Here is a 25,978-nt window from a genome sequence, read left to right on the forward strand (position 1 = left end):
GCACATTATTCATTTGTGATTAGGGCAGTTTGTCAAACTTTACCCAGAAGAAAGAAGGGGAAAGGCCTAATTGGGAATTTTTAATTATGTATAATCCCAGCTAAACATAATTTAACTGGATAGTGAAAGAGAAATCCTTCATGGTATAGGTGCTTCATGATGAAGCTCTGCAAACAGAACAGCTCATCTGAAAGCAGAAAAAGACCTTCACAGGCATTTTTATATATAAATATAAATATATTTATAGCTGTTGCCATCTCCCTCATGGTAAATATAGAGAGACACCAGTGCAACAGGTTCATGGATTCAGGGAACAATCCAAGTCGTGTGAAATTCTTTAGTCTATGGCAAAGTGGAAAAAAAAAATCACCTCTAAGTGTTGCCCTTTTAAATGCAAAACAGCTGCTGCCTACTGGCACTGCCTGAATGCTGCACTTGACAGCAGAATTCCAGCTCCTGCTTTCCTCTGGTCACATATCATGGCATTATTAATATCTGTTAATGGCATTTAGATCCCCCTTTAGCAGGGATTTGGCTCTGGCTGGTGTGTTCCCTGGGAATTTGGGGTGGGATGGGTTTGGTTGGTGAAGGACTCATCCCAATGTTTGATGTGCTCCTTCTCCCAAGGAAAAAGGAAGGAAGTTATCCAGGCACTGGGGGTGTGCCTGCAGGTGATGCTGAGCTCTCCTGCCCTGCAGCAGCTTGCTGGGAATTGGAATTCCCAGGAATTACAGCATAAGGGCATCAGAACTACAGATCCAAGGGCATCACATGAGCCTTTCTGGTCCTGCAGCATCTTCCCTTCCCCTGCTGCTGTTTGCATTCCCAGGGAATCCCATCAAATTCCAGTACCTGACTCCATCCTGCTCAAATCATCCCTGCCTGTGCTCCCTGCAACTGGGAGACAAAAGCACCCAGGCAAACCCAGAAAAAGCCATCAAAGAAAGGAGTGTTGTGGATAAATACAATGGAAAATTTGGTGGTCAGGGATTTCAGCTGCTGCAGCTCAGTGTGTGACAACCATAACCTGAATTGATTTCAGATGAGTTTCAATCTCCCTTTTGCCAGCAGGAAAGGGGTAATCAATAATGTTGACTTTTTACCCTTCTTCCTCTTTTCTGAGCATTATACAACCACTCATAACCTTATTTATTTAGGAAATAAGGCCTTTCAGGGACTTTGATCAGCTTGGCTGAAGTTTCTTCAAAGATTAACTGACTTCTTTAGAAGTAAATCAGTTTCCTCTGAAGCAGGTATTTGCTTACCACGTAGCTGGGTGTTGAGAGCTGTGCAGTTATAAAGTTTGCTGGGCTCAGCTGTAGATTTCCTTAACACACACTGCTGACATCACTGAGTCTCCTCTCGGACTCTTTTTCTTTTTTTTTTTTTTTTTTTTTCCCTCTCTTTCTCCCTCCCTCCCTCTCCTCCCTCCCTCTCTCCAGTTTCTTTATTCAGGTAATTCCAACTCAGGCTTATTTCAACTTGTTTTTTGACTGACAGCGAGGGAAGGGAGACTCTCTGAGGGGTTTGTTTTGTGCTGGATTTTTGGGGTTTTTTTTCTTTAAATGCACATATGCTTTATTGAAAAGCCGCCCAACCTTCTATAAAAAAGATTGTTTGACTTGTCATGACGATAACATCTAGTAAGGAATCTGAACATTGCTCTTTTACAGGTAAGAGGTATTTGTCAAAAATCCATACATGCTTAGCAGTGCTTTGGGAGCTGTGTGGATCTGGAAGCTAAGGAGTAGGTGCTTTTCCTATTTTTTTCTATATTTTGTTAGTTTAAGGATTTAGAAACTGTGTGTAAGAGAAAAAATGCTTTTATAAAATTGTGCCTTTTTCTGGATTTTGACATAGAGGCAGCTCAGCAATTAAGCAAAAGCTGTCACGGTTTGGTCTTTCCACTGATGCAAAGCACTGAATGTGGGGTTTGTAATGCTTGGGGCTGAGATTTTTATATGTTGGGGAGGGGGACAGATGCTGAACCTGTCTTTGTCACTGTTTGCCTGCCAGGATTTTTTCCCTGTAGAAATCCAGAGTGCTGTTTAGAGTGTTGGAATCAAAACTTTCAGCCAGCCCTTGCTCTTTTTTCCAGTGCAGAAATCAGTTTTCATTGGCATGGTGGGAAAACCTGCCTGGAACTTTCTCCTGTCCCTGTTACCTTTGTGTATAAGAAAAAAAAATGTCAGTTTTCTGTGGAAGGTGTAAAGAATGTAAACATGTCTGAGTTGGAGAACTTCAGGCATTGTCTTCCAACTTTTGCCTGTGTCTTCACACAACTTGTTTACGACAGCTCTGGCTTCTCCTCAGAATCACAATCAAAGCCTGTGGTGCAAATTCCCCTTTTCTACTGCCTCCCTTTTTATTTTCACACTGGGATGGTGCTGCAGTGAGAGTTACAGATAAAATCTCCTTTTCTCCATGAGGTGCTGGTTGTGAAGAGGAACAAAACTGGCTTTCCTTTGTGACCCAGGAGTATCCACAGCACTTTTTAACTCACCTTGTTCCCTCCTATATTGTATTTAGAGGCATTTCCAGGGTCTTTCTGGTCACAGTGCCTGTGTATTTACCTACCAAGTCTGTGTTTTCTTGTGATTTATTTTTTAATAGAGGGGGAAGGAGAAGATTTGCTGATAAGGAAATGTCTTCTTTATTTCCCTGTTTGTAAAATGTCACAATGCTCTCTGCACTCCCTAATAACCAGCTAACAGGAGGGAGGAAGCAAACCTGGAGTGTAACACGGTGCTGCTTGTACAGAACAAGCTGGCATCACTTTTATAAAGCAGAGTTGTAGACCAGACCAAAAACTTCCCCAGGAATTTCATCCCAGTAAATGAGGCATGGCCTAGAGACAAAAACAGCAGCAGATGACTTGGGCTTCGGTCTTCCAATGTACATACAATAATTCAGTCTGTTACTTTTTATAGAATTTCAAATGAAAGCAAAGAGTTCTTTTTTATCCTGGCTCCTCATGCAATGAAGCAAACAAGCCATTAGCCCACAGCTAATGCTGCTAATTGCAGCTGAATTTTTTATTGATTTATCCAGATTTCATTTAAGCTGTCTGGAATATTATTTTGGCCTCCTGTCCTCTTTCCCTCTCCTCAGACACACAGTCCACAGAGTCAGGCTGTGTTCTTTGGGAACAGGTGGAGACCAAGGCTGGGAAGGACTAAGAAAAATAGGAATGTTACTGTTTTACATGCTGAACCTCAGAGCATTTTGAAATAAATTTTGATTCACATTTCCTTGATTCAAGGTAAAACAAGGCAGGTTTTGGGGTGATGCCTTTTTGGTTTGTTTGCTTGGCAGAGGGAAAAGTCTTTACCTTTAGAAAATTCTAAGTCTTTACCTGTATGAAAATTATAAAAATCATTGATTATTGCATGAAACAGTTAAAATCAACTTTGTCAATTTACTAGAAAGGAATTTACTAAATGCCAAATATCTGAAAGCTGAGCTGTCCTTAACCCCTTGGGGTGAGAGAAGTCATGAATGACTTGAGTGAGTTATTACAAGCTTGAGCATCATTTCAGCATTCAGTGTGTCTGGATGTGTTTGTTAGTATGGCAAAGGGCTTGGAGTTAATATGGCAAAGAGTTTGGTGTTAATATGGTAAAGAGCTTGGTGTTATTATGGTAAAGGGCTTAGTGTTAATGTGGTAAAGAGTTTGGTGTTAATATGGTAAAGAACTTGATGTTAATATGGTATAAAGAGGCAAAGAGTTTGGTGTTAATAGGGTTTAATATGTTAATATGGTAAAAAACTTGATATGGTAAAGAATATGTTAATATGGTAAAGAACTTGATGTTAATATGGTATAAAGTGGCAGAGAATTTAGTGTTAATATGGCAAAGGGCTTGGTAGTAATATGGTAAAGAGTTTGGTGTTAATATGGCAAGGAACTTGATGTTAATATGGCAAAGAGCTTGGTGTTAATATGGCAAAGAACTTGATGCTAATGTGGTAAAGGGCTTAGTGTTAACGTGGTAAAGAGTTTGGTGTTAATGTGGTAGAGTTTGGTGTTAAAGAACTTGGTGTTAATATGGTAAGGGGCTTGGTGTTAATATGGTCAAGAACTTGATGTTAATATTAAAGTGGAAAAGAATTTGGTGTTAACATGTAAAGGGCTTGGTGGTAATATGGTAAAGAATTTGGTGTTAATATGGAAAAGAACTTGGTGGTAATAGGGTAAAGGGCTTGGTGTTAATGTGGAAAAAAAGCTTGGTGTTAATATGGAAAGGAATTTGGCAAAAATCATGTGCATGTTCCTGGAGTCAGCAGGGGAGAAGCAGCTCCCAAGGACTGGCTGTGCATGAACTGAATCTCCTGCTCACTCTGCCTGTCTGTGCTGTGAAATGCACGTGGATCCATCACAAACCAGAGCATCTCTGCCTCCTCCCAAGAGCAGGAGAACGTCCTGTGTGCCCAGGGTAGGGAATTGTCTTTGTGGCCAGCACACCCTGGGTTCACAGCAAGGCAGAGCTCGTGCCCAGGCAGAAAGGGAACGAGATGTGACAGGAGTGAAGCTTTAGGTGTTGACACCCTGCATCAGGCAAATATTGCTTGGAAATGATGAGGATTTTTGGGGTAATCCTGCAGTTCCGGGATAAATCTGCAGATTTTTGGGACCTCTGCAGTTCTTTACACCCACTGGGGAAAAGGGGTTTGGCAAATTTCATCTTCCAGCAGAGCCTTCTGCAAACCTTCTGCTGGAAGTCAGTTCTGCTGACTCTGGTGAAAGTGAAGTTCTGGGACAAGGGTTGGTCCCATCTAAAATCATATTTGGCTCCTTTCTGGTTGGTTTTTTTCATGGAGATCCTCAGTTGGATTTGTCTGTGCTCAGAGAGCCACCTTCTCTTTGTCATGACTCAAAAATCATAAAATAAAATAAATTTTGACTGGGCCAATAGTACAACCTGATCAGATTAATTTAATCACCATTGTTTACATGAGGGGTTTCACTGTTGGTTCAATATGGTTTCAGATCATGAACTTATCCGAAGTTAGCACTTTTGCACTGAAAATATATAATAAACATGGTTATCTGTTCAATATATTACCATAATCTGTAGGGAAGGAATATATATAAAAATACATCTACCTAGATGGCTTTAAAGGATATATTCTTAGCATGAAGTGATGAAGAGAAATTTCAAAATTTCCCCTTTTCCTCTCTAGAACTACTCAGCCTGACAAAAACATATAATAAAATAGATACAGATAAAATAAAATAAATTCAAATAAAATAAAATTTAAAAAACAGAATAAATAGGATAAAAGGTAGGTTTACATTTTACATTTTGACCAGTGAATAAATTTTCCTGGTTAAATTATTTTAATTTCATTTTTAATTTCCCAAGGAAAATGGCAACTAGACAAATGTTTTTGTGATTTTTCTGACCTTGTCTGTGAAATTTCCCCAAAGTTTTGCTACCAACTAATTCTGGTTTGGCTTTTTGCTGTTTATCAGCTGATCACTGGCTCTCATCTTGCTAAATAAATGGCAGGTGAACCATGGTGAAAAGGAGAGGAGGATTCAAAATCCTGCCATGAAAAGGGGAAACTTTGAAAGAAGCAGCAGTGCCAGAGGTGTAGGATGTGGGTTGTTCATATTTTCGTAGAATTCCCAGAATCCCTGGGTTGGGAGAGACCTTCAAGGCCATCGAGTCCAGCCCAGCCCCAACCCCTCAACTGAACCCTGGCACCCAGTGCCACATCCAGGCTTTGTTAAACACACCCAGGCATGGGGACTCCACCACCTCCCCGGGCAGCCATTCCAGAACTTTCTCACCCTTGCTGGGAAAACCTTTTCCCTGCTCTCCAGCCTGGATTTCCCTTGGTGCAGCTCGAGGCTGTGTGCTCTGGGTGTGTCAGTGCTGCTGGAGAAAGAGCCCAGCCCCACTTTAGGATTTTGGATTTGCAAAGTTAAAAACATTGGGGGTGCTGGTGACAGGGGCTGGACACGAGCCCAGGGGTGCCCAGGGGGACAAGAGGCCCCTGGCAGCTGGGCTGGATGAGGAATTGTGTGTGCAGCAGGAGGAGGGCAGGGATTGTCCCTCTGTGCTGGCTCTGAGAGCCCCTCCGGGGCTGGGCCCAGTTCTGGTCCCGCAGGAGAGCCCTGGAGGGGCTGGAGCGTGTCCAGGGCAGGGAACTGAGCTGGGAAGGGGCTGGAGCCCCAGGAGGGGCTGAGGGAGCTGGGCAGGGGCTGGGGCTGGAGCAAAGGAGGCTCAGGGGGCCCTTGTGGCTCTGCACAAGTCCCTGCCAGGAGGGCACAGCCGGGGGGGTCGGGCTCTGCTCCCAGGGAACAGGGACAGGAGCAGAGGAAATGGCCTCAGGCTGGCACCAGGGGAGGCTTAGGTTGGAGACTGGGACAGAAAATTTCCCTGGCAGAGTGGTGAGGCCTTGGGCTGAGCTGCCCAGGGAGGTTTGGAGTCACTGGAATTGTCCCAGAGCAGTCTGGATGTGGCCTTGGGGACAGGGATTGGGGTGATGCTGGTGGGGCTGGGGTGGCACTGGATGATCCTGAAGGGACCTTCCCACCTTGATGATTCTGGGATTCTGTGATCATGGATAAGGGAGCCTTTTAAACCTTCAGGCTTGAGGAATCCATATTTTGGTGAGGGTGGTTGTGACAGTTTCTGTGTTGACAGGGATAACCAAGCTGACCTGTGACAGGGAATGTCACAGCCAAGAACCTTTAAAACAGAGCAGACATATCCTACACTCTATTTTAGTTCCTAGATGGGTTGTTTTTATTTAAGAAACTTGTTCATAACCTTCAGTGCATAATTTGCATTTTTTACAACAACTAAACCGTGTGTGTGATGGACAGGCACATCATGGTGTGTGATCTCATCTGGGATCCCACATAGCTCAGCACTTCCCATGGGATTTCACCTGAAATGCTTCAGCAATACAACTCAGACTGACCTGTATTTATTTAGGATATTCCAACCTCAAATGCACACCTGTACCAGGTAATTAACATTTGTAATTCTCACCCTTCCAGGAGGAGAGGGGTACCTTCACATGCACTGCAACAGTTGATTTTCATGGAATAAATAAACTTGGCAGCTTTCAAAAGCTCTGGCCTTGGTTTAGAGGTGCAAGGAAAAGACAATTTCAGCTGTTTAAAAGTTCAAGGTCTGGTCTCAGATAATCAGGCACTGCAGGTGTCAAGGTATTCCAGGTTTCTATCCTGGAAAAATGCATGCTTCCAAGGAAATAAATCACTTATTATCCATGCTGAACATAGCCTACAGTCAGAACAAATTATTTCTCACAGCACAGCAGGTCCTCAACACACTTTGCAGTCAGATGAGGAAAGAGGAAAACTTTGGATCTGCTGTAAATTATTTCAGATCTAACAGTGAAGGACACACAGGAGGAACTTTGTAGGTGAACACAATGATGGGGAGAAGCTTGTGGAAGTTGTATCTCACACAGGTGGATTTTCAGGACGTGGGAATTTTATTTATGTCACATGGGAAGCTATTGTGGAATGGGAGAAGTCTAAACCAGGAAAGGAGCAAAAAAACAAAACAAAAACCTAGGGATTGATTTGAGGACAAAGAGGAATGAGATGCCAACAAAGAGCAGAAAAAAGCAGAGCTATGGGGATCAGGGCAGCAGCTGGGGAAAGGTTAGACTGTGACCTTTAGGGGTGTAAAGAAGTGAAAGATGTGTTTGAATTAATGACGAAGAAATTAAAATGGTCAAAATAGCAGAAAGGAAATAAGATTTTTTTATCCCAGAATTTTGGAGTGGGTCAGATGAGAAGGACTGTGAGCAGGAGGAGTGTTGGGAAATGTTAATTAATAAATTGGAACTCTGGACTGGAAGAAAAGGTGGATTTTGGAGATGCTGTGGCACCAAGCTGCCTGCAGACCAGAAGTCTGAGCTGTACAGCTAATGGAGCAAGGCAACAGCTTTTCACAGAGAGTTTTTACTTTTGGGAAAGGCTGGTTTTGACAGGGTGTCACCAGAACAGGGAATGGAGGAGTTTTCTGCTCTGCCACTGAGCTGCCACCTGGACTTACAGCAATGCCATGATCTTAACCCCTTCTGAAATCTGCTGCAATTGGAGATATTCACAGCCCTGCTTTTTGCAACCACTTATCTTCAGCACTTACCTACAAAATATGAATTCTGTTCAAACAGCACTAAAATAGAATATGGACAGCACTAAAATAACACAGAAAGGTCTACCAGTTACACATTTCCCATCAAGTGTGTTTTCCAATGAAAATGGAGGCTTTATTAAATGTTACAGGAAAAGTACAGAGGGTTAGAGATCAAAAAGGTTGATTTTTCCACTGGATGAATGATCTCTTGGGGGAGATGCAGTTGATTTCCTCATTCCCCAGTTATTCTTTGTGCCTAAACTAAATTTCCATTGATGCATCGAGCCTTATTACAAGGCGACAGAAAATAATTGGGGAACGGTGGTATTTTTTGTTCTCATAAATCAGGCAGCTTGGAAAACATCAAAGTGCCTCCTGAAACCCACAGCATCTGTAAAACTCACAGAAAAACAAGGTAGAGGAGCTGCTGAGCGTTGTAAAAATAAGTTTGCGGTGTCCTGAGCGCAGTCGGAAAAAATTCTCCACAGAGCGGGAACAATGTTCTATTCAGCCTGATGGCTCCAGTGATCAAAGCTGGACCTTCCCAACTGTAAAAGATTGCAGGAGCTTTGGAGATGACATGGGATCATAAAGGAGCAGCCATAAAGATAAGGGATGTGTAAATAAATCAGGAAATCAGGCTCCTTTGAGGGTAAGGAAACGCAGGGGCTTTGAAAAGCAGCGTGAGATTTTTTTTCTCTTGTTTGGGCACATTATCACTGCTTTTATGGAGGTTCCTAAGAAACTGTGAGGAAAAGAAAAAGGAGGAGGGAATTGTGTTCCCAGATCCCAACGACCAGGACAGGCTGTGTCCCTCCAAGTGTCACTTGTCACCAACCCAACCCACGTGGTCCTTACAGTTGGCTGAGACTTTTCAACCATAAGCTTTATGGGCTGAAAATGCAGGTTTAGATTTAAAACAAAAAACCAACAAAAAACCAAACACGATTTTGAACAGTAAAAAAATTGTATTTTGGCTTTGTGGAAGCAAGATGTCACAATCTGTCACTCCAAGGAATGTTTTGTTCCTCACCTGATTTAAATGAGTCACATCTGTACATCTGTGCAAACCTCAAAAGGAAAGGCTCAGTTAGTTTTGGTTTGACCAAACAGCCAGAATGACCTTTTTTATGCTTTGTTGTTTTCTTTTTTTCCCTTTTTTTTTTTGACAGAAAAGTTGAAACTTGTTTGTTTTTTTTTTCTTTTTTTTTCCCTTTTTTTAAAATTTTGTTTTGATATTTTTGGTTTGGCGAGAAAATCCCAAAACATTGATGTGCACCAGTACTTTCATGCTATTTCCTCCCTTTCAGAAGCCACAGTCTCTGCAGCAGACTGAGGGGTCTGTGTCATGGAAATTGGCAGGGATCAAGCAATTTGGGAGAGCAATGAGGAAAACAAAGATTCTTTTCCCTCTGATTCCTTGGGAGTTTATCTGGAAGACACAACAGAGCAGGGCTGTGTAACCTCCCAGTCAAGAAACTCAGGAAACAGCTTCTTCTTAAAAAAATATCAATTTTATTCCAATTTTTGCAGATATATGAGTGACAATAAGCTCCTGTACGATGTTAGCATGCTGCTGAGGGAAAGGATAAACAATTAACCTGGCTTATTTTAATTTCCATCACCTAAGAGTGAAGGGATACAAACCAGCCCATGTCTTTAAATCCATGGGCTAATTTCAGCTTGGCTTGGCAGGTGAACAGAGGCTTCAGAAATTATGTTCCAACAAGCTCCAGGAAAACAGGGAGCTCTGTAAGTCAGAGAGGATTTATTAATGCCTTTCCTGAGAAGAAGAAATCAAGGGGGACCAGCACTAAACCCATGAGAATCCCCATGGAGGGCAGAGAAATGGAAAAGGCTTTGGATGGAGCTCGTGTGTTTTTACAACCTTTGGTCCACCAGCCTTCCTCAAATTCAAATCTAGTTTGGACACTGGGATTTGGAGCAACCTGGGGTAGTGGAAGGTGTCCCTGCCCATGGTATGGATGATCTTTAAGGTCTCTTCCCACCCAAATCATTCTGGAATTCCATGAATTTGCTGTTGGCCCAAAATACCCCATTAAAGGACATGGCTGAGGCCACTTCCATTCAAAACTCCCCAATGTTTCTCACCATTAATCTTTGATATTCTCTCAACCCTCACCTAAAATACCAGCACATTCAGGAGTGTGAAGTACTTCATATGAGCAGAATGGAGTTTTACCAACCAGCAGCTACTTTTGCTTCACATTTATTAATTTTTAAATCTCCTTGGTCCTCCACAATTCCAGCTCAGAGTCCCAAGCAAGCAATGGGGCTCAGAACCTCAAAAACCTCAGGGAAAAAAACCGTTCCTGTGGACAACACTGAGGTTCTTTCCTATTTCTGCTCTGAAAACACAAGTATAACTAAATTCTTCCTTCTCCTCTGCATGGTCAAATCATTCTGGGATTCCATGAATTTGCTGTTGGCCCAAAATACCCCATTAAAGGACATGGCTGAGGCCACTTCCACTCAAAACTCCCCAATGTTTCTCACCATTAATCTTTGATTTTCTCTCAACCCTCACCTAAAATACCAGCACATTCAGGAGTGTGAAGTACTTCATATGAGCAGAATGGAGTTTTACCAACCAGCAGCTACTTTTGCTTCACATTTATTAATTTTTAAATCTCCTTGGTCCTCCACAATTCCATTTCAGAGTCCCAAGCAAGCAATGGGGCTCAGGACCTCATAAACCTTAGGGAAAAAACATTCCCATGGACAACACTGAGGTTCTTTCCTATTTCTGTTCTGAAAAAACAAGTATAACTAAATTCTTCCTTCTCCTCTGCATGGTTCCTCCCCCCTAAAATGTGCAGGAGTGGAAAAAAGGGCATTTTTCCACTCATTGCAAGGAGAGTAAGGAAGCTTGGCACACGAGTGAGCAATGTACTGGAATTTGGGTGGGTCTAGGAAAAAGCACAGACTTCAGTGGAAAACATATACGGGTGTGTGTGTGTATGTGTGAGCAAATCCTTTTAAACCTTAAATTAACCACATCCATGGATTGGTCAGGAACAAAATTAAATTAAAAAAAAAAAAAAAAAGGGAGAGAAAGCTGCCCTGAAACAAAACTTTTGGGCAGCACTGAGGATAAGTAACTCAACACCAATGGGGAAGTGTCACTGATATCTTTAATTCTTGCCTGACCACGTCAGGGAAGCAGGTGAAAGGCATGGTTTGTAAATCAGCCCAGAATTTTGGTGGTTTGCAGAACCCCCATGACCATTTCTGTCCCCTTTGAGGGGCAGCAGGGTTGGGACAGGAGTGGGGACAGGGATTGAGATGGGGACAGGGTGTGTGAGCCCCAGGGTGACCCAGCACACCTCTGGGAGGAGTTTTAGCAAAGGGCTTTGATCTGAGAGCTCAGCCCCAGGTGGTGTCTCCTGGGCCTTGGGGATGTGTCCAAGACTGGGCACTTGAGTAAATAATTTTATTTCAAGACCTAGAGACTTTATTCAGGGTAATAATGGCCCAAAGCGGGATGTGTGTGAAAGAAGATGCATCCACAACTGACTTTAGATAGAGCAAAATTTCCCACATTAATCTTTTAGGTTTGTAACTGCTTGTGCTTTACAGAACTGGGAATCACAGAATCACAGAATCCTCTGGGTTGGAAGTGCCCCACAAGGACCATCAAACCCAATTTTAAAGATAATGAACCCCCAGCCTTGGTGTTTTTAGCACCAGGCTCCAACCAGCTGAGCTCACACACCATGGAATGATATTTTAATAAAAAAGTACTTTAATAAATACTTTAAAAAATACTGATATTTAATAAATACTTTAAAATTTCAGTATAAAAGTACTTTAATACATTATTTTAATAAACCTCTGAATTCTGTGTAAGTGCACATAAATGTTTGCCCATGAAATATCACATCCTGAATCTACTGGACACTCTTGAATTTTCTTTCCAGCATTTAAAAATTTGTAAGTTTTGTTTAGGTGAAGTAGATTCCAAACATTTGAGATGAAGCAGAGCTTGCTCTCCATTTTCTCAGACCCTGATAATCAAGGGGAGTGGGTGATTTATGCAATTTGAAATCTTTGTAGTGCACAGAAAATGGGGTAGGAATGAACATTTTTGAAGATGTTGTGCCCCTCAAAGAGAATATTGTCCACAATTAGTGTAATTCACTGTAAACTAATTAATTATCAAAAAATAATTCAGTTATATGTGCCAGTAACATCATCTGTGCTTTGCCTAGGAGAGAGAAACATCCAATGTAAAAATAATTTAGGTTTGTGTGAGACAAGTAGGTACTTTGTCTTACAGGCTGCATTTTGCCAGCATGAGAGAAGAGTCTCTTTTTGAAAACATTTTCCACAGTGTGAACTTGTTCACACAGGCAAGGCAATTCTTCATAACCAAATAACTTCCTGAGAAAATCAGCTTGCAACAAGTTTTAAGATGAAACCCTGACAAACCCATCCTTCTTTCTTGGCAGTGTGCTTTGTATGATGGCAAACATCCCTCCAAATTCACTGCTGTGTCCTGGCCATGCAGAGATGACAGAAGTTTGGATTATTTAGCGGGTTACTCTGTATTTATCATTGCTCTGCCTTCATAAGGCAGCACAAATGAGCTACAACAAACAGGTGAAAAGGATCCAGGAATTCTTTTATAGGAAAAACTTTACTCCAGTAACAGCATCCACCTTCCTGCTGGGTCAAGGTGTGCTGTTTCCCCAGTTAGGTTTGATTTTGTCCACATTAGGAATAAATTTAAAAAAAAAGTTACCAATATACTTTGAATAAAATTATTTTTTCCCTTACCAGCTTCATGGCCTTTTGCACCCTACCATTACTTTCAATACTATTGAGATTTTTAGATATTTAAAAGGCACAGGAATTTTAATATTTTTTGGTGGAAAACTCTTCTCATAGCCTGACATTTCAGTGTTGAGATTTAGTGGCTGCACAGAGATGGAAAATTTGAGGAAAATTTTGAACAATTGAGGAAGTTTATCTCTGCAGAGTATGTGCACATAATATTTGTGGGGTAGTCATGGGGTATTAAAACAATTCTTAATGAGCTCGTGCTGTGGGCTAAAGGAGAACTGTGATTTACTGGAAATGTGATTTATGGGGAGAAAGCAGAGCAAAATCTCTGCCCCAGAACGCTGCAGGGAGCCTCACCCCCATGGCCACACCTCCACCCAGCTGGGAGAGCCCTGCTGTGCAGTGACTAATTAAAAACAAACCCCAACTTGACTGGGACACAGAGCAACCAACTGGCACCACAAATTACTAATTAAAAAGAGAGCGCTGAGCCCCAGGATGTGTTCCTGTCCTGGTGGGGGTGGGATACAGGTAGGAGATGATGCTCTGGGGGTGCTGGAGCCTGGTGGCCGATGTTGGGTTTGGGGCTCCAGGGGATCTGGCGTGACAAAAGTAAAGAGGGGCACAAACCACTGTAAATTGTCTGCTCTAACTGGTGTGAAAAGCCCCACTGCTGCCTGATAAATGTCTTTCCTGCCTCAGCTGAGAGTCAAGGAGAAGCAGCAGCCCTGGGGAAGGCAGCCTGCAGCTGTTTTATCCAAATTTTTGAACGACCAGCAAAGCACAAACTTTTCTCCCTGCCATGACTTGGCACCCTCCTCTTCATTTTCAACCACCTGCTGACAATCGAAATTAAAAATCCAGAGGAAGTGTCTGTTTTTGGGTTTGTTTGCTTGCTTGTTTTTAAACAAAACCAGATTTTTATTAAGCCAAGAAATGAATTTGGAGGGAAAAAGCAAGCAAACAAGAAAAGAAAGCAGAGCAGTTTTCTGTTCCACTAACCCCTCTTCAGCTCTGAAACAGATGCAGCAAATTTCAAACCAGCTGCAGACTGGCAAATCAGTTGCTCTGAGTTTGACTTTATTATTATTATTCCTATTGTTCAAAGTGATGAAGTGATGGGTGAGTACTGGGAAGGTGAAAAACAAGGTGCTGTCCTTTATCTCCTGTGCAAGAAGGGAAGCAAGGACACAGCCAACCTGTGGTGAGCAGGGAGTGACAGTCCCAGCAAGCTGTTCATGGAATCATGGAATGGTTTGGGTTGGAAGGGACCTTAAAACTCACCCAGTGCCACCCCTGCCATGGTAGGGACACCTTCCATGATCCCAGCTTGCTCCAAGCCCCAGTGTCCAGCCTGGCCTTGGGCACTGCCAGGATCCAGGGGCAGCCCCAGCTGCTCTGGGCACTCCCCACCCTCCAGGGAACAATTCTTTCCTCACATCTAACCCTCTACGCCCTCCTTCAGCTTAAAGCCATCCCCCCTTGTCCTGTCCTTGTGGAAAGTCCTTCTCCAGCCCCCTTTGGGAACTGGAAGCTCCTATAGGGTTTCCCTTACAGCAGTCCAGTCCAATCCCTTTGTTCTCCTGCTGACCTGGGAGGGAATTCCCTTCCCTTGAACTTGAACTTTTTCCAACATAACCTCAGCAGTAAATGGCTTCAGACTAATTATTTTCTATCTTGTTGCCTAATGAAGCTGCCACTCTGTGACCAGAATACTGGAAGGAAACACAGACACCCCTGATTTGGGTACAAAACCATGAAACTCCTGGCACATGAGCTCGTGCAGGCAGATTTCAGTTGGGTAATTCCTGTATTTGTGGGGTTCTCAGACAAAGGGAAGAATGCTGAATCTGACTCCATGTTCTCAGAAGGCTAATTTATTATTTTAGAATATTATATTATATTAAAGAAAACTATAATAAACTATACTAAAGAATAGAGAAAGGATAAATACAGAAGGCTAAAAGCCAACAATGAAAACTTGTGACTCTTTCCAGAGTCCTGGCACAGCTTGGCACTGATTGGTCATCAAGTCAAAACAATTCACATGAAACCAATGAAATGACCACCAATTTATTCATTGTTTATCCACCAATTTATTGTTGGATAAACAATCTCCAAGCACATTCCAAAGCAGCACAACACAGGAGAAGCAAATCAGATAATTATTGTTTTCCTTTTCCTCTGAGGCTTCTCAGCTTCCCAGGAGAAGAATCCTGGGCAAAGGGATTTTTCCAGAAAATACAACTTTGACAGGTAATTTATACCAGGCAGTGTCCAAAGAGGCAGAAATCACGGGAAAACAACACCTTTGGGGCAAAAACCTCACCCATCTTGAGCCCAGTCCTGGAATCAGCCAAAAAAAGGCAGCACCAGCCTCTCTGGGTGCCTTTTCCCTGGGAGCTGTGCTCCAGAGAGGTGGCCTGTCCCCACTCTGGGATGGGGAAGGCAGCAGGAGCTGTGTGAAAACACTCTCCCAGCAGCCAGAGCAGCTAGCTGGCCAAGGGCCTGTTCCTAAAAAAGGAATTAAATACTTAGGAAGGACTTAGGTAGGCCTGAGTTGACTAAGTGAAAAGCTATTCTGCAGAAAATCCCTGCCCAGCTCCTGTTTGGTGCTGGAATGTGTCCAGGTGTCTTCATCCCTGACCCTCACCCTGCTGGATGTCCAGGCATGCCACAAAACACCTCATGGATTAATTGATCTGGTGTCTAAGCAGGAAGAGCCAAAAAAATGAGGCATTCCTTGGCTTGTCTTCAATCTTCTCCCAACACATCCCCTGCTCTCCTTCTCCACCTCCCTCCTGCTCCTCAGACCCAGTGGCTGCTGCCACTTGTGTTCCCAAATCTGGTCCTTGGAGGTGAAGCTGAGACTCCTCCTTGAGTCTGAGGCTTTGTTCCCACATTTCTGACTGACAAGGAGCTGGGAAGATGGGGAGGGGAGACTTTGCAAAGTTTGAAACCTCTGAAAACAGAGTTGTTGCTGCCTGTGCCAAGGGGTTGGAATGAGATGAACTTTAAGGTCCCTTCCAACCCAAACCCTTCTGTGATTCCATGACTTTCTGATGTGATGGAGAGGTCAGGAATAAGTGGTGTGAACCTACAGGGAGATTTTTGCTGAAAATAAAGCAATTATGCTGAAAATAAATTAATTATGCAGTCAGCTACACACTTCTCTTGGGGTGGGGTAAGCACTCTTGGTTTGGAGCTTTTGATTCAGAAAACGGGGAGAGGAATGGGATGCAAAACAAAATGAGGGAAAGCAGGAGAGTGAGTGATACCCTTGGGGTAAAGAGAAATACCTCCAGGGAGGAGGAATGACAGGATTTAGCTGTTCCCCAAGGTCATCCTGGAAGGGGAGAGTGAAGAAATAGCGGCAGTGACTGCAAAACAGGAGACAACAGCTGGTGTTAAGCTCTCTGAAAGTTTATTCCTGGCTTTGTAGTGGCTGCTAAGCTCAGCTGGGATAGGACATCACTCCTGTATCAGTTCCTTCTCTGTGCTGAGATGTTTGATGTTCCCACAGCAGCCCCAGATGTAACTGGAAGTGGAAGTGCAGGGTATGAACTCAATAAGCAAAAATGCAACAATAAATGTCCCTTTCAGCCTTGCAGAGCAGCTCTGGCACCCAACTTCCCAGAAACAGAGAGGGCAAGATCCCAGGAGTCTGTTCAGACTTGTCTGTGCAGAAAGAGCCAGGGATGGTTTGCACAGCAAGAATGAGGAAAGGGTTTGTGGGTGGGAAGAGCATCACAGCACAGGCAGGTTCTAAATGCTTAGCTGTGCTCTCCCAGTGTTTGAAAAGACTTTGGAGCAACAATGTGCCAGCCAGAGAGGCATTCTAAAGTATTTTGTACGGCCCTGCTGAAGAAAAGCCATTCATAAAAAAATAAAAAAAAAAAAACAGGACAGGTTTCTGTGGAACCTTTCTCTCTTTTTTTTTTTTTCCCATCTGAGCACAAAGAGGAGAGTTTTGTGATGGGTGGAGTTTATGAATTTCTTCCTGAAAGAGCACTTTTGTGTACTTGAAGGATGTACATGGCCAAGCCCCTGCTCATCCCCAGAGCCCAGGGCAAGGTTGGAGGGCAGGATTTTGGGAGGGTGGATGCTCCCTTGCAGTGTGTTAGCTACTCACACCCTTGCAGGATGTGCTTTTTCTCCCCTTGGGAGTCACTGGGAGCTTCTCCATTAATTTAATAAGCTTTGAGTCATCTTTTGCCTCCATTCTGCCTTCTTGGTTGTTTTTCTATTTCTTTGCATCAGTGTAGCTCCAAAGGCTCCTCTGTGAAAATCCATAATTACTGCAAAGCCTTGCACCCTGTTCTGGGGAAAAACAACAACATTCCTGGACAAATCTCCCTCAGAAACAACACCCATGGGACTTCTCCAGCTTTAATCCATCTTCCATGCCCAGCAGGTAGAGACAGATGGATTTGGATTTTTGCTTCCTTACCACTGCTCTGTGAATGGCTGGTGTGAGTGATGTAAAACCCATCTCTGGCTTTAGCAGAGTACCCCTCAGCCCTCCCTGTGCTGGCCCAGGACGTGTCCCTGCTTTCACCTGCTCCTGCTACCCAAACTGGGAAGAGTGACCCCTGCCAGGGCTGCCCTGGGCTGATGGTGGCTCCAAGGTGGCGGCTGAAGGCAAACTTTGGGAGCTGATTTCGACTTGAGGGTGTATTCATGGTTCTCTTGCCTCAGTCTTTTTTGTGGTAAAAGCCAGAAATGTGTAAGTTCAGCTTTTCAAGCTTGCCTGTCACCACTCGCCGGTGGGTCCTGGCACTGACGGGCTCCTTTTGGAGCCCAGTGTCCAGCTGTGTGGCTGTGCCAGAGGCAAAGCACCCTTCTCCAGCCTCTCCTCGCCTCCCTCCACTCCTGTGAATTCCAGAGCTGAGCCATGGAGGAGGATTTTGCTGGCTGACAGCTGTACAGCATAACCTGGTGCACAGCCCAGGGGGAGGAGGACGTTCATGCTACGCAGAGCACTGAGAATTCAGGAGGCACTTTTGTAACCTACTGAACCACATCAGACCTAGGAAAGATCTGAAGATTATGCAGCCCTCCTCAATGTTTTCTTTCCTCACCCCTGGCTTTTCATTTTCTCCTTGCCAAGCCTGCTAATGGTTTTTTTTTTGCGCTGCTTGAAAAAACAGCTCAAGTTCTGCCCCCGTCTCGGAGTGGCAGCGAAGCATGCGTGAGGATTTGCTCCAGTGGCAAAGCCACGTCTGATTGAGGGGGAAAGAAAAAAAAATTAAAAAAAAAAAAAAAGGAAAACAGCTGAGGCCCTTCGAACAAGTCATGCTCCTGTAGGCTTTTAATCACTTGTGTCTGCCAAGAGGGATCTTGCACAAGCAAAGCTGGCTCCATGCAAGAGGAACATTTTTGCGTGTGTGCAGGCTGGCTCCCTGATAATGTGCTCCCTGGAAGCAGTGGCAGTGTGCTGCTTACACCCCTGGCTGCTGGAATTACCTTAAGGTCAAGGTATTCATGCTTGGTGGCTTGGTATGTAGCTCTGTGTTTTATTGGCTTTGTCTGCGCTGGACTTGGAGGCTCCTCTGGCTGCTCCAAAAGGGCTGGTGAGGAGAGGAGGTAATTCAAATTTAGAATGCTAGACAAGCCTGAGACAATTTCATTTTCTTCCCTCTTGAAGTGTGTTACCTTAACTCTGCTTCAGCTCAGTTTTATTTGCAGCTCCACTTTGATTTACAGCAATAAAAAAGTAATTTATCGGTGTAAAATCAGTGAGGGAACAGACAGAAGTTGTTCTTTTAATTTAAAAATGTATATTACTCTTATTATTTAAGCTTGTTTGCTCACATTAACTCACTGTGGTAGATGTGCTTTGTGATTTAGAGTGAGCATAAACCAAACAAACCAAAGTATTTTGGCTGGGGTTGATTTTCAGGGCAGAGCGTGTGTGGTGCCTCTATCAGATGGGAAATAACAATGCAGGTGCTATAATGTGGTTTTTTACACATAGAGACAGCCATAAATAATTAATTTTGGGATATTATAGTGGTCACTTCACTCAGGAAGCAGTGGGGAAGTGGGGGCAGGAGAGAATCCTCATCTGAAGCCCTTTTTTTCTTTTTTCTCCTGATGGTTTCATCAGAGTTTCTTTCCCCAAGTGATTGCTGCTGGCTGCTGCCACTGATAAGGGAGGCAGCGTGACAGATCCTCTCTTCTCATGTCACTGTGGCAGAGAAGGGAAGTATTTCTGCAGGGAAAGGAAACCAAGAGCAATTTCCCTGGGGAGGAAAAGAGCACTAGAGGAATTCAGGATCATGCAGGAAAGAGTGATGTGAGAGAAAAAAAATAAATTAGGAAGCAAATCAACACAAAAAATACCCTGCCACCAAAAAAGCACCAGGATTTGGCTGGGATCCATTTCAGGAAGTGGATGTAAAGCTGAGTAACTTTGTCACAAATCAGGGGAGGACACAAAACGTGATGAGGGAGCTCTGAAAAAGCCTCATTCACCTATAGCAGACTCCAAAATTTCCCCCTATGCCACATGTGGGATCAATATTACACATGGGACAGGGAGATGGGCAGTGAGGAGCAGCCTTGGCTGGGAGCTGGAGCAGCCTGGAGTGTGCCAGGCTTGGACAGGGCTGCACCAAAACTTCACTTTTTAGCTTAAAACCTGAAATGGCAAATTTACAGCTCTGTTGGTGCAGACCAGGGAGGAGACTGTGCCTTGAAAATTCCTTCCTGCCTCCCATCTTTTGGGGGGAACTCTTCTTCTGCTGTGGCATTTTGGTGTTGTGTCTGTGGTGCTGTCCTTCAGCAGGTCTGGAAATGTGGGAGGCTGCTGCAGTGTCAGGATTCTTTTCATCTGGGGCTCTTGGACAGGGAACAACCTATTCCAGGGCAGAGCAGAGGGAGGGCAAGGAATCTTTTCCTTCCCTGGGAGGGTGGGCAGGCCCTGGCACAGGTTTTCCAGGGAGGCTGTGCCCTGGATCCCTGGCAGTGCCCAAGGCCAGGTTGGACATTGGGGCTTGGAGCAGCCTGGGACAGTGGAAGGTGTCCCTGGCCATGGCAGGGGTGGCACTGGGTGGTTTTAAGCTCCATTCCAACCCAAACCATTCCATGATTCTGTAACTGTTGTTATTCCCACTGCATCCCACACAAAAACCAACCCCTGGGGTAGGATCTGGGTCTCCTGGGCATGGCAGAGCCATGGGGAGTGTGGAGAGCTGAGTGCCCTTGGGCCATCCCTGCCCTTGCACAGGTAACTCTGACCTTCAGACAGCCTGGGAGCCCTGTCCCTGCCCCTCCAGCCCAAACCCACCAGCCAGAGCTCCAAGGAGGGATGGTGGAGCCCTGGCTGTCCCCATCCCTGTGACCTCCAGGGGAGGAGGAGCTGTCAGCCCTGGGAATTGCTCTCAGGAGCAGCTGTCCAGGTGGGCTGAGCTGGGGGTGGGGACAACCCTGGAGCAGAGATCCCAAATACCTCCTGGTACAGCAGGGAATCTCATCCTGACTGTGCAGGTGAAGTCTAAGGGGAAGTGTGCTTGAGAGGGAGAGGTGTGCTGATTTCAGAACAGACTTTGGGCAGGTTTTAAATCAATGTCCTGTCCAGGGAGAGGCTTGGTGTGGGGGAATGGACTTTTGGGCATGTTTTAAATCCATATCCTATCCAGGGAGAGGCTTGGTGTGGGGGAATGGACTTTTGGGCATGTTTTAAATCCATATCCTATCCAGGGAGAGGCTTGGTGTGGGGGAATGGACTTTTAGGCAGGTTTTAAACCCATGTCCTGTCCAGGGAGAGGCTTGGTGTGGGGGAATGGAGCCTCTTCCCTAAGGAACATGCACTTGCTGAAAGGTTTCCCTTTAGAGGCTGCACATATTTGCCTCCCCCTGGCAGCAGTGCTGGGTTTGGGCTGGCCTGAGGAGCAGTTGCATGTACAGTCCTTCCCAGCCCCCACATTTCCTCCCGTTGTTCTTTTTCAGATCACTTGAAGGTTTTTTCCTGTTTATTATCCGGACATGCTGCGCTCTGTGTGTTGATTTGACTGTCACATAAGGAATCTCCTACTGGGATGGTGGATGCACTCCTTTCTTACATAAATATGTATCTGTGGCAATGGTTCAGGGCTGTGGAAGAGAAATGTTGGTGATTAAACCAAAACTGGAATGAGCTGCAGTTGTTAATGAGGGCTAAGTTTAATTACCCTTTCCCAGAAAACCTGCAAGAGTGTGATGAGTACAGTCACAAACAAAAATTCTCCTTAATTGACATAACAGGAAAAGTACTTCAGTGAGCAATTATGCTGATGTCCTGGGCTGGCACATGTGTGTCCCACAAATATATCTTGTACTTCCTGCAAAATTCTTTTAAGTAGCTATAAGGAAGACATTATTTTTTTTTTTCCTTTTCTTTTTTTTTTCCAGCAGTTGGCGAAAACTAATCACTGACTCGGAGGCTCTTTTTGAGGAAAACAATGGGACAAAACAATGCCTTTTTGTGAGACCTGCCAAAGCACAAAGGATGCATGGGATGTTTTTTTTCTTTGTTGCTTTTGTCAGCAGGAAGTTTTGTTGTTGGGAACGACTATAACATGCACTGTCCTTGCTCTACGTAATCTCTGTCTGGTCCTGTGAGCAGGATCCTGCTCCTGCCTCCTCCAGCTGGCACGGGCAGGGCTCTGCCTTGCCCCGGGGGCTCTGCCCAGCCCTGGTGCCTGCACTCTCCCTCTCCATCCAGCCTGGTGCCCAGTAAACAAACCCAGGAGTCGGGTGCTCCAATGATTGCTGGGTTCGTGCAGGTCAGGGCCCACGTTTAGAATGCTGATTTTGTGAATTACTTTCTTTTTTTTTTTAATTTTTTTTTCTTCCCTTAGCTTAAAATGTGGGAGTGCTGTCCAGCGCAGACAGCTTTAGAGTGTTGCTCCCAGGTGTAAATATTGCAGACCTCGCCTTTGATGTGCTCAGGTCTGCTTTGTTTCCCTCTAGGTTGGTTGTAGGTCCGTCACAAAGAGCCAGATCCGACTGAGTAAATCACTTGTGGAAGTTAATTGTTCCCAGTGAAAGCTGGTCTGGCTCATTCTGCCTCTGTCGCAGGAAGGGACAGAGGTGGTGAGCTGGATCTGCGTTCTGAGCCCAGCGACTTTAATTCTGATCAGATGTCTCTCTTCAGGGCATTAAAGAAAACCTGCTCACTAATCAAAAAGAGCCTCTTCTCTAGAGAAACGTAAGGAAAAAAAAAATATATTTAATGCCTTTTACAGAAATAAAGTACTGATATAAAATTTCAGCTTTGACAAATTTCTTTTGCAGGCTATCATAAAAGAAACCTACTTCTCCGTACTTGGCAGGCGCCAGAATCAAAGAATCAAAGAATAATTTTTTCTTTTTCCTGGAAAAAAAAAAAAAAGAATATCAAATTATTTGTGATGTCAGATACTGTACGGTGGTAACTTTATATTCCAGCTGTTTTTATTCACTGCTGCCGTGTTTAGACGATGCTTGTGCTCCTCTCCATCAACATTTTCAAATACTCCTCAGCGTGGGCTCTGGCTTCATTAAGCAGCAGTTTTCTTTGTTTTCTTGTCTCCCCAGGACTGAAGCAGTGAGGATGGAGCCCACGAAGATCAACATGTCCCGCGTGGCTCTGGTCAATGGCGGCATCGACGGCGCCATGCTCAAGGCGCACAAACCGCGCGTCATGTCCAAGAGCGGCCACAGCAACGTCAGGATCGACAAAGTCGACGGCATCTACCTGCTCTACCTGCAGGACCTGTGGACCACGGTCATCGACATGAAGTGGAGGTACAAGCTCACCCTGTTTGCTGCTACTTTCGTCATGACCTGGTTCCTCTTCGGGGTGATCTACTACGCCATCGCCTTCCTTCACGGCGACCTGGAGATGAACAAGTTCTCCCCGAAGCGGGAGCCGTGCGTGAAGAATGTGGATTCCCTGACTGGGGCGTTCCTCTTCTCCCTGGAGTCCCAGACAACCATTGGCTATGGATTTCGTTTCATCACCGAGGAGTGTCCCCATGCCATTTTCTTGCTTGTGGCCCAGCTGGTCATCACCACCCTGATTGAGATCTTCATCACAGGTACCTTCCTGGCCAAGATCGCCAGGCCGAAGAAAAGGGCAGAGACCATTAAATTCAGCCACTGTGCTGTCATCACCAAACACAACGGGGAGCTTTGCCTGGTGATCAGAGTGGCAAACATGAGGAAGAGCCTCCTGATACAGTGTCAGCTCTCTGGGAAGCTTCTTCAGACCTACGAAACCAAAGAAGGGGAGAGGATTCTGCTGAACCAAGCCAGTGTCAAATTCAACGTCGACTCCTCTTCAGAGAGTCCATTTCTCATTCTGCCTTTAACCTTCTACCACATTTTGGATGAAAGCAGCCCTCTGAGAGACCTCACACCTCAAAACCTCAAGGAGAAGGACTTTGAGCTCGTGGTGCTCCTGAATGCCACAGTGGAGTCCACCAGTGCTGTCTGCCAGAGCAGGACTTCCTACGTCCCCGAGGAGATCCACTGGGGCTACGAGTTTGTGCCTGTGGTTTCCCTCTCCCCAAATGGAAAGTACGTGGCGGATTTCAGTCAGTTTGAGAAGATCAGGAGAAGCACAGATTCTACTTTTTACAGTGTGGACTCTGAAAAGCAAAAGCTGGAGGAGAAATACAGGCAGGAGGACCAAAGAGAGAGGGAACTGAGAACAATGTTGTTACAGCAGAGTAATGTTTGATTGGATGGACAAACTATTCTGAATAATCCTTTTTCTGCAAACTGAAAAAAGAACATACTTTCTGTGCTGTATGTCTGCTGTGAAACCAGAAGTGAAGCCCTTTTCAGGATTATTTCCTTTTCAGTCCTATTTCAGCAAATAGCTTTGGTGTACAGTAAATCGACCCCTTTGGCTGAGTTGTTAATCAAGTGTTGTGTAATTAGGCAGGATTTCTTTGTTCCCCATCGTGACTTAGCAAAACTGGGCTTGTGTTAAACCTCTGCCTGATGCCACCACTGAAAGCAGACACGCCGCTTTCCGTTTGGAAAGTGAAACTGGACTCACTGTGCTGATTCCCTCAAATATTTATTTGATGTGGTTTTACTGTGAACATGCAGGGGCAGCACACAGCACTGCTAGAGGAAAACGGGCTCCTTTGAAATGTGTACCTTTAAAATGTAAATTCTCCTACCAGGGATCACCTGCGTGGGGATTCCTGGCACTGAAAGTAAGTTGATCGAAGACACAGATGGTTGGATGTGGGAAGAGCTGCAGGGAGGGGTTAAACTCCTTCTTAAAACTGGAAGGAATGTGACAGAGCAGCGCTGGGTGGTGGGGAGGAACACTCACTCTCTGTCTCTGCTGCTCAGAGCTTGTTCTGTGATTGTTTTGGGATCACTCACTTTTCTTAACCTTGCTAATTCCTGATTTATATCTGATAGCACAAAGGGGAGATGAGGGCAGGACACACACAGGATCACAACAGTAATCAACTAGGGTTGTAGCTGGCTTTGAGACGCCTGGTTTTTATCCAATGTAAATAGTTTGTAACAGCAGCATATAACAATACAATTCTACAGATTGCTTGCTTTGCTCCGGACCGTATTTAATTTTGGTTAAAAGAAAGCTGTGTAATGTCTGTAGACAATATTTACTTTTTCTGGCAGCCATAAACGACAAGCATTCCTTTCATCCAAATCAATTTTGGTCTACTAAAACCATTCCATTAATAAATGAATTTAATTTGAGCAGCTCCTGATCTCTTTGTGGCACGGGGAGAGGGTGAAGTACCCCAGAGGTGTTGCAAAGCTGAGTGCTTGAGGGAGACATTTGGCTCTGGCACAGAGCCCTGGGAATTCTGCAGGTCACTGCAGTGGCCAGAGGACAGGTGACAAACCAGTGGTGTCCACATAGCATCTCCGTTAGAGAGGCTTTTTTAATGGGAATTTGAAATTATTTCTGACTTTGAAAGAAAGAGCTCACTTTGGCAGCTCTCTGAGTTCTAGAGATTCTGCTCCTCTAAAGCTTTGGCAAGGAAAAGCTGCTTTAAATGGGTCTGGCCTGAGAGCCACCAAGGCTGACAATGGTGAGAAGATGGGGGGGGTGGAACCAAATGATCTTTAAGGTCCTTTTCAACCCCAAGCCCTCTGTGTTTCTGTGACTTTTGGCATCATTGCACTTATTTTAATTTACCAGTACTGTGCTGAGCTTCCTGGCACTGTGTGGCCTGGTGGAACGCAGTGCTGCAGCCTGCCATACAATGTCCTATAAAGCAAATAAATCCAGCAGGCTGAGCACAGAGGTGGCACCAGGGATGGACGTCAGGATGAAGGAGCACACACTGCATTGGCCTGTGGGGTGTCTGTGAGTGGGGCAGGGTGGTGGTGGTGAGGAGGGGCATGAGACACTTAAACTGCTCATTTATGTGAATTTTTAGCTCTCCTGTGGGAGGAAAACATACACAGAAACATGGAATGGTTTGGGTTGGAAGTGATCATCTTCCACTGTCCCATGTTGCTCCAAGCCCCATCCAAGCTGGCCTTGGACTCTTCCAGGGATCCAGGGGCAGTCACAGCTTCTCTGGGCAGCCTGGGCAACATCCAGGTACCTGTTTGAAAAGATAAACTTCACTTCATCCACAGAGTTCCTCTATCCACTACAGAGTGAACAAATTCTCTCAAACCACTGTAGGGAGGATCTGCCTGGCATTTGTGGAAAGAATTTCCAGGTTGTTTTATGCTGGGTGATAACAAAGGATTGCAGCCCCATATGGGGGATGTAAGTGTTTAAATTATAGATCATTTATTTCAAATTTTCCATCACTTTTCCTGATTTCTTGTTTCACACACATAAATTGTGTGTGCTCCAAGAACTTTTGCAGTCACTTCATTGATCTGAGGTTTGTGTCCTGCAGCTCAAAGAGGCTTTGGGATAAAAGTGCACAGGTGTTTTAACTCTTCATCTGCCAAGCCCTAATACCCATGATTTGATAATCAAACAAGCACCACTATTATTTTTTTATCCAGATAAGGACTCAGATCATTCCTAAAATGATTGCCACAGCTGTGTATTGACT

General features: G+C 44.6%; 1 protein-coding gene across 2 annotated transcripts; it reads left to right on the top strand.

Annotated features, from left to right (window-relative positions):
- Positions 1-18,297: 18,297 nt before the first annotated feature.
- Positions 18,298-23,643, top strand: KCNJ15 (potassium inwardly rectifying channel subfamily J member 15). Of its 2 annotated transcripts, none has more exons than XM_036386698.1 (2): positions 18,298-18,434; positions 22,497-23,643. In XM_036386698.1, the coding sequence occupies exons 1-2, from the start codon at positions 18,298-18,300 to the stop codon at positions 23,641-23,643; spliced, it is 1,284 nt and encodes a 427-aa protein (XP_036242591.1). The 2 variants fall into 2 exon arrangements, with proteins under 2 accessions (XP_036242591.1, XP_036242601.1); XM_036386708.1 differs by having other exon boundaries at positions 18,298-18,413.
- The last annotated feature ends 2,335 nt before the right edge of the window (positions 23,644-25,978 follow it).

The sequence above is a fragment of the Molothrus ater genome, chromosome 2 (assembly GCF_012460135.2).
Source record: "Molothrus ater isolate BHLD 08-10-18 breed brown headed cowbird chromosome 2, BPBGC_Mater_1.1, whole genome shotgun sequence".
Lineage (NCBI taxonomy): Eukaryota > Metazoa > Chordata > Aves > Passeriformes > Icteridae > Molothrus > Molothrus ater.

Excerpts from the sequence above, each read along its gene's own strand:
- KCNJ15 (XM_036386698.1), top strand. The coding sequence starts at position 18,298 with ATGCAAGAGGAACATTTTTGCGTGTGTGCAGGCTGGCTCCCTGATAAT. Across the intron at positions 18,435-22,496 it reads TATTCATGCTTGGTGGCTTG|GACTGAAGCAGTGAGGATGG; the intron begins GTATGTAGCTCT and ends TTGTCTCCCCAG.